We start from the raw sequence: 10,935 nt of genomic DNA on the forward strand, positions 1-10,935 counted from the left end.
AGGACACCAAACATTCAGACTGCCACACCCCTGAGTCCCCTAGGGTACCTCTAGAACTTTCCAAAGCCCACCGGGACTGAGGAAAACCTTAGATAAAACTGAGCTCAATTAACTATGGCTGCCCAGGTGCAAAGCAGGTGCAGCACGAAAGGCTCACAGCCAGGGAGAAGCTGGGCTCTACCACGCAGTTTGTTCAGCCAATGTGGAAGCAATGGCAACCCATTTCCCTTCATTTTCTTCTGTCTCTGTCTCTCCTGTGCGCATGCGTGCCCGCACATGCACGTGACACACACACACACACACACACTTTCCCCCAACAAAAATACCAACTGCCCAGGGCCAAACCCAATTCCACTTCTTCAGAGCATCCTCCAAGTCTAGAAGTTTCTCTGACAGCCAATAGGGTAACTAAGTACAAAACTGAAATTTCACCGGGCACCGGTGGCTCACACCTGTAATCCTAGCTATTCAGGAGGCTGAGATCTAAGGATGGAGGTTCAAAGCCAGCCCAGGCAAGAACATCCGTGAGACTCTTATCTCCAATAAACCACTAGAAAACTGGAAGTGGCACTGTGGCTCAAGTGGTAGAGCGCTTGCCTTGAGCTGAAGAGCACAGGGACAGTGCCCAAGCCCAGAGTTCAAGCCCCACGACTGACAAAAAAACAAACAAAAACCTGAAATTTCTCTCCAGGACCCAGGATCTCAGGGCTTCTCTGCCTTCTCCCCTTCCTTCCCCTCCCTCCTCCCTTCCTCCCTAGGCTTCTCCTCCTCCCCTCTCTTCTTCCCCCTTTCCCCTCCCCGCTCCTGCCCAGGCCCCTCCTGGAGCAGAAGGGCTCCCAAGGCTGGAGTGGAGGGGTGCAGATGGCCCCTCCAATGCAGGGGCCCCATAAACAGTGTATTAGGGTGTGAGCCATCTCCACCCAGCAGCTCTGCCCTGTTCCACCCACTTGCTGGCCCTGATCTTCTGGCCCTGTGACCACCATGGCTGTCGCCCCCTTGACCCACCGCGCTCTTCTGAGTTCCCACAGCCTGGGCACCGGGCACTGGTCTCTGTGTTGCCGAAGTCATTTGTCCTCACCCAACACGATGCTCCCTGGGACCCTGGTGGAGGCTCCTCCCTCCCTGTCCTGGTGCCCGGTGAGTGCCTGATGCTAGGTGGTGGCCTCAGGCTCTGGCCTCGTCCCCCTGAGTGGACGCTTCCCTGCTGTAAGGGACAGAAAGGCCAGGCAGAGACTGAGAAGTCACAGAGCCATTTATTAAAACAGGCAAGTCACCCCAAGACTTGCGAGTGTACTTGCTGCTTCCCGCTGGCCGTCCGCTCCCCTCCCACTGCCTGCGGCTGGCCCTGCAGCCCGCCTCTGCCAAAGGGACGGCGCGCTGTCTCCGGTGGGGCGAGGGGTCAGTGATGCTGGTGAGTGGCTGGGGTTGGGGGTGAAAGGTGAGGATGGGGGAGGGGCTGCTTTGAAGATCAGAAAGGCCCAGATTGGATTTAGTGAGTCAGGGCCATGCACCCCGGGCGGTGATGTGGTGGGGGGCCGGAAGCCCCCTGCCCTCCTCCTCTGCCCACCTCTGCTAAGCTAGGTCACTCTGCACACGCTACATGGCTACAAGACGTTCAGTCCCCTGGGCCTGGGCCTGGGGACCGCAGTGGGCCGGGCATGGCCGGGCCTAGCCCTGGAACCCCAGCTCCTTGTACTTGGCCGCGATGTCGTTCCGGAACAGCTCCAGAGCCTTGCTCATGGCGCCCTGGGCGTCGGTCCCGAAGTCCCCGGGGTACTTGCATTTCAGGACCTCGATGATGGCTTCAGAGATGAACTGCAGGGAGGGGACGAGAGGGGGACGGTCGGCATAAGGGACAAGCTCGGGCCAGCAGTGTGGTCTCCACAGCTCAGCTCCTTCAAACCCCACCACGCTGGGACACAGACACCGCCACCCTTGCTTTGCAGGTGGAGAAACTGAGGCATGGGGAAATGAAGCTGTGTGCTGAGGTCATGAGGCCTGGAAGGGGCATCTGGACCTGGGGGTGACTCTGGCACATGGCTCCTGTCCCCTGTCCTCCTGCCTTGTTGCCCAACTGCCACTGGGGGCTGGGGAATGGAGGAAAAGAAAGGGCCATGCCTCCAACATGGGCTGCAGAAAGGGGTGCTGTAGGTGCAGCTCTACCCAGGCTTCTGCAGTCAGGAAGTCTAGAAGGAAGCTTGCTTTAGTGTGTGTTTTCTTTATGTGGCTTTGGCTGGGTGGGACAGGGACCCTTTCTCTCTTGGGGCAGCAATGTGTGATGCACATCCGGGTGGCGGGAGAGGATGGGCGAAGGGGAAGGGAGGGGAGAGGAGGGGAAGGGCAGCCTCTGGAATGAGGGGGGGGGTGGTAGGGGCGGGTCCACAGCTCTACAGCCTAGGACTGCAGTGAAAGACCCGGATGTAAAAGGTCACTGGGCTGCTCCACCTTGAATCGGGATTTGGCCCCAGGCTGCCGCACCAAGGAGCAACACTTCAGCGAGGGAACAGGCAAGTGGCCAGCCCGAGGTCACAGAGCAGGGGGATGGCAGGGAACTGGCAGAGCCGGTGCCAGGGCGGGGGCGGGGGTGGGGTGAGCACCGGGGACGGCCACACAGCGTCCCCCGGATGCAGTGGGGTCCTGGGTGGACATCTGAAGACCGCTGAAGTCTGTCAAAGCCATTTCACCGGGGGGGTGGAGCTGAGCACGGCCCTTGGAGGGCGGGGTGTCTCCTGGCTCGGCTCCATCCCGCCCCGGGTGACTTCACTGCAAACCAGGGACTGAGAGGAGCGCACCGCCCCCCCGCCGGGTCTGCCCCGTGTCTGCAGCAGAGCCGCTGGCATCCAGACATCCGAAACAGAAGCCGCCCTCGCGCCTGCCACCCTCTGCGTCCTCTGTCTGGGCCTCCCTCTCATTTCAGTGTCCGGTGGCATGTGTGGGCCTTCCATAAAGAATGAAGGAGCCAGGCGCCCGCGGCTCACGCCTGTCATCCTAGCTACTCAGGAGGCTGAGATCCGAGGATTGCAGTTCAAAGCCAGCCCGGGCAGGAAAGTCTGTGAGACTCTTATCTCCAATGAACCACCAGAAAACCGGAAGTGGCGCTGTGGCTCAAGTGGTAGAGTGCTAACCTTGAGCTGAAGAGCACAGGACAGCACCCAGGCCCAGAGTTCAAGCCCCACGGCTTACAAAACAAAAAACAGAACACTCCACCCTTGCCAGGCCACAGTCTCCTCATCTGTGCAGTGAGTGGGTAGGAAAAGGCTGCTATTTGTGGGGAGGTTGGAAGTTGCATGCCGGATTTCCTGCCCCTTGTCCCCATGAGAACAGAAGACATGAAATCTGCCCTGCTGTTTGTGGTCTGGGGTCCCAGGAGGAGACAAAACAGGGGGCCAGCCCACCGAGCCGAGAGGAGGCAAGCTGAGACTTGAACCCCAAGTCCCTTGAAGCCCTTCCCGCCCTCTCCTGCCTGCCCTACCTCCAGGTATGCCATGGGGATCTTGTGCTTAGTGGCATGGGACTGGGCCAGGGGCTTGATCTCCGCCTCGTGCTGCCCCTTCTTCTTCAGGATGCCACCCAGAGCAGTGAGCACGGTGGTGCCGTGCTTCTTCAGGTCCTCGGACGCCTTCATCTCATCCTCCGACTTCAGGTTCTTGAACTTGTCGAACTTCTCCAGGGTCTCAGAGTGGTCTTTAAAGAGCCTGGGGGACAAAAGAGGGACTGGCGTGAGATGCGGGGATTGTGCAGCGGGGTCTGCAGGTGGCCAGACTCGGGGTCCGGTCCAGCTTCCCCTCCTTCCGGCTGTGTGACCGTGGACAATTCACTGCACCTTCCTGGGCCTGGGCTTCCTCATCTGAGAAATGAAGATGAATTGTCCCTCCCTAAAAGAGGAAGCGAGATCGTGTATGCTGCGTGCCGTCTGGAGGTGGGACACATGTCTTCGTGGTCACGGCCTCTGAGGGGCAGACGAAGGCGTCTCTGCTGGTGGCCTGGGCTTGCCCTGTTTTCTCCACATTTATCTGTGGAGTGCATCATGGTGTTTGGGGCACTGGGGCTGCGCAGCCCTGCATTGCTCGAACGCCCTCTGCTGTGCTCGGCCACCTTCTACCTCTCCCTTTAGCACCATTCGCTTGTCCCCATTTTACAGGAAGCCGGGGCTCAGGGGTGTGACGTCACCAGCAGGAGTCAGGGCTGTGTGAGAGGAGCTGGGTGGAGCAGCTCCAAAAGCAATCCTGGCCCGCGGGGCAGGCTGGGGCTGCAGCCTCCTGCCTCCTGCCCGATGCCTGTGACGGGCCCGTGCCACCTGCTGGGGGACCCCGGGGAGCCACAGGTGTGCCTGGCTGACACCACGAGCCTCAGTGACAAACACACTTGTCTGTGCCCTGAGCTACTGTGCCCAGGAGATGATCAGCAGGATCCCAGGCTCCTGTCTGTCTACTGCTCTGTCCTCCTGTCCTGTTGCCAGCCTGGCAGACTCTGTGGCTCCTCCCCCAACCCCGCTGCTGGCTCACCAGCCGGGCAGAAACCCTGCAAAGCATGCATGGAGCATCTGCGGGGCAGCCGGGCGGGATGGGCAGCCTGAGGCCAGTGCTCAGAGGCCCAGGCAGGAGGCTGTCAAGTTCCAGGCTTTATCACGGTCACAGCGAGACATTCACGCGCAACCTGAAATGGGCCGTCCCCAGTGTACGCATGCGTGCTGCACGGCTGCATGAGCACGTCCGGCCGTGAGGGAAGAGTCACGTAGGCAGGTGCGCATGTGCGTGGAGGGCGCGGGGTGACAGGCGCAGAGCCTCCCTCGGGGACGAGCTCTGTGCCCCTGCGGGGACGGCGGTGCCAGGGCCGTCCACAGCCGTGGCCACGTCCAAAGCCGCGTACGTCACAGACAGCTTGTCTCCGCCACCTTCATCCAAGGGTCCCTGAGCTCCTGACTATTATTATTGGGCGACAATGATCCCTGGATGCGTGCTGACAGATGGGAGACCTGGCACCCCGGGGCGAGGCCCAAGGTCAGGAAGCTGGAAGGAGACAGAGGCACAGGAGGGCCAAGGATCAGAGGCCCAAGGCACAGGGGGATCGTGGCTCCCTGGGGTCTAGGGTTATGAAGTTCTGGGCCCAGCTCTGGCTTCTGTGTGCTGTGTGACACTGAAGAAATCACACGCCCTTTCTGGGTCTTGACTCACACGTAAGTAAACCAAAAGGGCCGGGGTGGAGGCCTTGCCCCTGCTTCTCCAGAGGGAGCGCAGGCTCGCTGGCCAGCCATGGAGTCCCAGCCCCACCAGAGGCCCAGAGGCCCCAGCCCTATAGATGTAGTACCACACTGGGGAGGGGAAGGGGACTGGGGGGAGGGGGGCTGACTTCTGAATGGAGGCCAATGGGAAACCCAGTGGGACCCTGGACACTGATATAGAGCCACAGAAACCCTTTGGACTCTCTGGGAAAAGTCCACCCCCAGGGAGGTCCCATTGGGGCCGGCAATAGAAACCTCAGGAGCAGAGAGGCGCCATTCACACGGCCTGAACTTGAATCCCCAGCCCCCTCACACTGAGTGACTTAACCTCTCTGTTCAGCGTGGTGATGATGATGATGATGATGATGACGACAATACCTCCTAAGGTTTAAATGAGGTCCAGTGGAACCTTGCTGGGTGCCGGTGGCTCACACCTGAAATCCCACCTACTCAAGAGGCTAAGATCTGAGGATGGCGGTTCAAAGCCAGCCTGGGCAGGAAAGTCTGTGAGACTCTTATCTCCAGTTAAGCACCAGAAAACCCGAAGTGGTGCTATGGCTCAAGTTTTAGAGCACTTTGCCTTGAGCTGAAGAGCTCGGGGATAGCTAGCGCCCAGGCCCAGAGTTCAAACCCCATGACTGACAACAACAACAAAGGTAGATCAGGCAGACACCTGGAGCTGGCATGGGCTGGCTGATCATTGTGGGGCTCAGTGGTTATGGCCACCAGCGGCGGTTTGCAAACTTTCCTTAGCCTTGAAACCTTTAGACCCAACAGAAATGCACAAACCAATAAAGCAGAAAGGGTCTGGGCAGGCACTGTGAGGCAGGGCCCGCCCCCTCCCCGCACAGCCGCCCTCTGCCCGCCCCTCACCCTCTCCTCTGGTTAGTCAGGAGCTGCAGCCGCTGCCCAGTGTCTGGGCCGTGGCGGCCTGTGCCTGGTAGTGAGACTTCGGCGGTTCACGCTCACCATCATGTAGCAGAACACTCACTTTTGCTAAAAGGCAGGGCATTGGGGCAGTGACCTTGCCGAGGCCATCACGAAGGACAGGCTCAGCATCTAGACCAGACCAAGAGGGCAGCTCTGAGCCAGACACCCGTGGCTCACACCTGTCATCCCCTCTACTCAGGAGGCTGAGAGTTGAGGATCGTGGTTCAAAGCCAGCCTGGGCAGGAAAGTCCATGAGACTCTTATCTCCAATAAATAACTCAGAAACAGCTGGAAGTTGCTCTGCGCTGTGGCTCAAGGGGAAGAGCACTAGCCTTGAGCACAAAGAGGTTTGGGGATAGCGCCCAGGCTCTGAGTTCAAGCCCCAGGACTGGCAAAAACGAAAAAAAAAAAAAACAAAAAACCAAGAGATCAGCTCCTGCCTGGAGTTAGCACCCAAGAGTAGACCCCAGAGGGGGCCCTGGAGGGGGGAGACCTCCCCCCACAGCTTGAGATACATGGCACCCCTTGGAACTTTCCGGAGCCCTCCGTCTTGGGCGGGCGTCACAGGCCCCTGGCAGCCTCGCTGCTCTGCCCGGGAGGGAGGGAACGTTGCCCGGAGGTTGCACAAGCCTCGGCCTTGAGGCGGGCAGGGCTGCTGCTCGGCCCAGTCCATCTTCCCCTCCCATGCAGTCCTGACTGCGTCCGCAGCACGGAGGATGAGCCGCCCAGCACCCGGGGCCTAGGCACGGGAGGCGGCCCGGATCTCACATCTCGGACAATGCCCCACGGAGGGCTGCTTGGTGGTGTGGCGGCCTGTCCCGGCCCCGGGGCCTCTAACAGGGAGGGTAGGGAAGAAGGTGGAGGGGAGCCGTCTAGGACACCAGCCAGACAACAGGAAGCTGGCTCTCCTTCCCGGATTCTGCCATGGAGCCCTGAGAGCTGTGATTCCAGATCACTTTGCCCCCCACCCACCCCCAAGCGGCCCCAGGGTGGATGGGACAGAGACAGGGCCCAGGGTAGACAGAAAGGACCAGGAGTCAGGATGAAGACTTGCTCTGCTCACAAATGGGGAGACACTGCTTTGCAAATGTGAACTTCAGGGACACACCGGGGGCAAGCCAGGGCCTGCTTCCCCCAGAAGCAGAGCCGCCGACCGCCACAGTCCAGTAGGCCCTCGGTCTGCGATCTGAGCTGCCCAGATGTGAGAGAAGGTTGGGGGCGGGGGGGGGGGGGGGAACCCGGCACCAGCATCCCCTACTCACAGTTTGGGATTTGGGGTGGGGGGAGGTCTATGCAGAACTCCTTTATAAGAAGTTTGGAGACCATTCAAGCTTTCAAATTGGAGACATACTCAATACCGCAGGTAGCAAATAGGCCTCTCAGCCCTTGGCTAATTACAGGGCTCAGCATTTGTAATAGTTAATGAATATTTCTAGAACTCATTGTATGTCAGTAACCAGACCTGCTCCTGCCAAACATATGTAATGCTCACTTCTACAGTTATTTTCCCTTCATTAGACAAGAAAGAAACCGAGGCTCAGAGAGGTTGAGAATCTTCCCCAAGGTCACATAGCTGCTCAGAAATAGAGCCAAACCTAGATACAGAGGGGCCTCATTTTGAAGACCATATCTTTTCAGCCTGGACATTTATAGACTTTAGTGGGCTTGTGGTTGGGGGGTGGTGGTGTCATTTCCTCTCTGAACCCTCAGTTAGGTGGCTAGATTACCTACAATTCCAAGCCTGGTGGGCTCCAGGCTTGCAGGGTCTGAACCTTAAGTTTCTTCCAGCTGTTGCTATTAGTCTGGGTGGAATCCTTTTCCTTTCCTGAATCCAATCCCTTTGTTCACAAGAAAAGGAACACAGCATAGGAAGTTTGAGCTTCCTCTGCCTGGGACAACTGGTCTACCTTTTCATTGAGCATCTGTGATCTTTGGGGTACTGTAGGTGAGTGGGACCCAGGGATCGCTTCCTTTTACCTGATGAGGACTTCCTGCCCATTGCCCGCCAGATCGGCCTCCACCTTCCCCCAGATGTTCAGCACCAGCTGCCACTCCCCGTCGCTGAGCCCCATGATGGTGTCTGAGGAAGGCAAGAAGAGCGATGTGGGTTGACGGTGTCCGGGCCAGGCAACCAGGGTTTGAAGCTGCCAGGTCCAAAGGTGTTTTTATACCCTCCTGGATGCTGGCGGCAGATCACCTGATGCTGCACACTCCCCTCCCTTTCTCCTTGTGTCCCCTGCCCCCCCTCCTCCCCCAGGCTCTAATCTCTGCCTTTCTCCGGTCCTCATGTGGGCAGCTATTTCGGGGCAGGTGCCATTGTGGGAGACAACTCGGGCCACGGGGGGGCGGGGGGGGTAGGGGGCGTGGCCCAGGGGACCAGGCTACTGTCTGGATCCTCACAAGCCAAGGGAAAGGGCACTGCGGGGCCTGGGGCCAAGCAGCCCGAAACTCAACCCTCCTCCTGTCAGCCATCCCAAAGACCTGTCATGTTCTAAGCCTGGGCCCAGGCACTCTGCTAGCCCAGGACCGTCCTGGCCCCAGTCTTCTGTCTTACTTCCTGCCTCTGACCTCAGACAAACGTGGTAAGAATGAGCCTGTGTTGGACCTCTGAAATTCATGCACCTACAGAGCGACCCTTGTGTGTGTGTGCGGGTCCTCCGCTGGGGCGAGGGCAGCCAGGGCTCCCGTCTCTGCCCGCTCTGCGTCAGCACTTAGCATCTGCCAGCTCCTCTAATCCAGGAGCCGCGTGTGGTGGACACAGACAGCATCCCTGCTTCACTGAAGCGAGGGCAGGGAGTCATGCCACAGTCCCGCAACATCCTAGGTTTGAACCCAGGACCTCAGGTCCCCAAGGCCATGCTCTTGAAACCTTGCATATTTGTTTTATTCATCTGTGTCTCTTGGGCCCTGACACAGAGCCCTGTACTAAACTTGAATTACACAAATGTTGAATAAAAGATAGGTGCTGGTGGTTCACACCTATAATGCTAGCTCCTCAGGAGGCTGAGAGCTGAGGATCGTGGTTTAAAGCCAGCCCAGGCAGGAAAGGCCATGAAACTCTTATCCCCAATAAACCACCAGAAAACCAGAAGTGGTGCTGTGGCTCAAGTGGTAGAGCACTAGCCTTGAGCTGAAGAGCACAGGGACAGTGCCCAGGCCCAGAGTTCAAGCCCCTTGCAAGGCAGGAAAGGTGACATCCTTTCATCCATCCATCCATCATCCATCTGCCATCCAGCTATTATCTCTCCATGTCTCCCTCCCTCCAGCTCCCCATCCATCATTATCACCTGCCTATCATCCATCCCACAAGCATCACAGCATATCTACTATATGTCAGCCACCAGACCACGTGCTGAGGATAACAAAGTAAAATCAAACATTTGTGTTCAAGAAAACTCCCCCAGGTCCTGGGGGAGGTAAGTCGGGGGAGTGAAAAAACCGTGGGGTTCAGTTAGTGCTGATGTTTGCGCTGCCGATGCTTCCTTGTCTCTGCGCAAGGCTTTTGCATTTATTAAAGTATTTATTCAGTGCCTCCTGGGGGAAAGATCTGCATTTCCGAGGGCTGAGCCTCCCTGGCTACCCTGGGGCTGCTCTGGCCGTGTCAACAGTCACTGCCCCATCCAAACGACTCTTTTTAGAGACATGACCCTTCTCCGGCCTGCTGAGGCCTGAGGCCTGGGGCCAGCCGCTATCAGGGACCACACGGCTGTACCCCAAACCTGAGGTCAATCGTAGCTGTTTGGACCAAGGCTGACACCTGACTAGGGGCAGCCAGTGTCTGAACGGCCAATCAGATAACCTCTTCAAACCGGGACCAGGGGCCGCAGGGGTAAGGATTGGCCAGGTGGTGGAAAAGGGACATGAAAACTGATGAAATTCACGGCCAGCTAGTGCTGGGCAAGGAGCCTCAGACGGCGCTGCCCTGCACAGCCCTGACTCCGGCCCACTCTCTGGTCCCTGTGAGGCCAGCCAATGACCATGGGAGGATTGCCACCGCTGGCCCTTCCCCCATGACCCTGGCTGCCCTTGCAGGGCATCAGATGCTGGCCAGTGAGTGAGAGGGCCTAAGGAATCTCAGGCTGCCCTTCCCAACACTCATCGCTGAGCCCACAGGCCACAAACGCCTGCCCAGCCGTAGCAGCACAAAGCACGCTAGCTAAAGGTCAGGTGGATTTCTGGGGGCTCCCAGGGAATGCACTCATTCACGTGGGCCTTTGTTCATGCATTTATTCCACAGCTCTGGACTGAGGGTCTGCTCTGTGCCAACATTTGTGGGGAAAGGCAAATTCACTGTCACAGAGGCCTGGCCTCTGGCTTTGGCACCTGCTCCTGGCTAGTGGCTGGAGGGTGGGGGTGGGGAGAGGGGACAGAAGGAAGGAGGTGCAGCCAGCTGGCCCAGGCTGGCCGAGGCTACCTGCTCTGTGTCTGCCGGGTCACCTCCTCGGCTTCCTGCCGGGATTGGCAGCGCTAGGTCCTGATTCATTTCCTCCGTTCTGTCTCTCCGGGACACAGTGTGCTGTTGAAGAGCCCTCCTGTGAGCCCCACACTGAACAAGCCCAACCAAGGGGTGAGCTGGGCAGGCGGCTCGGGTCTGCAGCCCCAGCTCTCCTCGGTCTCCAGCCTCCCCAGTTGTCTGAGTATGGAAAATCTCATCAACCCGTTAGTGATGCTCGTGTTTAATGTGACGCTATCACCGGCTTGGCAGGCGCCCCGTTAACAGGGGAGGCAGGGGGAGGGAGAGGGGGCGCTCCTGGAGACCTGTGGCTTCGAAGCTGATGAACCTT

At 58.6% G+C, this 10,935-nt stretch overlaps 1 protein-coding gene across 1 annotated transcript; it reads right to left on the bottom strand.

Annotated features, from left to right (window-relative positions):
• Positions 1–1,668: 1,668 nt before the first annotated feature.
• On the bottom strand, positions 1,669–8,223 carry Mb (myoglobin). Its single transcript, XM_042693284.1, has 3 exons — positions 8,129–8,223; positions 3,473–3,695; positions 1,669–1,815 (listed from the first exon to the last, which is right to left on the bottom strand). Exons 1-3 carry the CDS (start codon positions 8,221–8,223, stop codon positions 1,669–1,671), a joined length of 465 nt encoding a protein of 154 aa, XP_042549218.1.
• Positions 8,224–10,935: the final 2,712 nt, after the last annotated feature.

The sequence above is a fragment of the Dipodomys spectabilis genome, unplaced genomic scaffold, assembly GCF_019054845.1.
Source record: "Dipodomys spectabilis isolate Male_0828 unplaced genomic scaffold, ASM1905484v1 ptg000163l, whole genome shotgun sequence".
Classification (NCBI taxonomy): Eukaryota; Metazoa; Chordata; class Mammalia; order Rodentia; family Heteromyidae; genus Dipodomys; species Dipodomys spectabilis.

What these genes read in the sequence shown, in the direction of transcription:
- Mb (XM_042693284.1), bottom strand. Translation starts at nt 8,223, where the DNA reads ATGGGGCTCAGCGACGGGGAGTGGCAGCTGGTGCTGAACATCTGGGGG. An exon ending in GGGCAGGAAGTCCTCATCAG is followed by an intron (nt 3,696 to 8,128) that starts GTAAAAGGAAGC and finishes TTTGTCCCCCAG; the next exon opens with GCTCTTTAAAGACCACTCTG. An exon ending in TCCCCATGGCATACCTGGAG is followed by an intron (nt 1,816 to 3,472) that starts GTAGGGCAGGCA and finishes CCCTCCCTGCAG; the next exon opens with TTCATCTCTGAAGCCATCAT.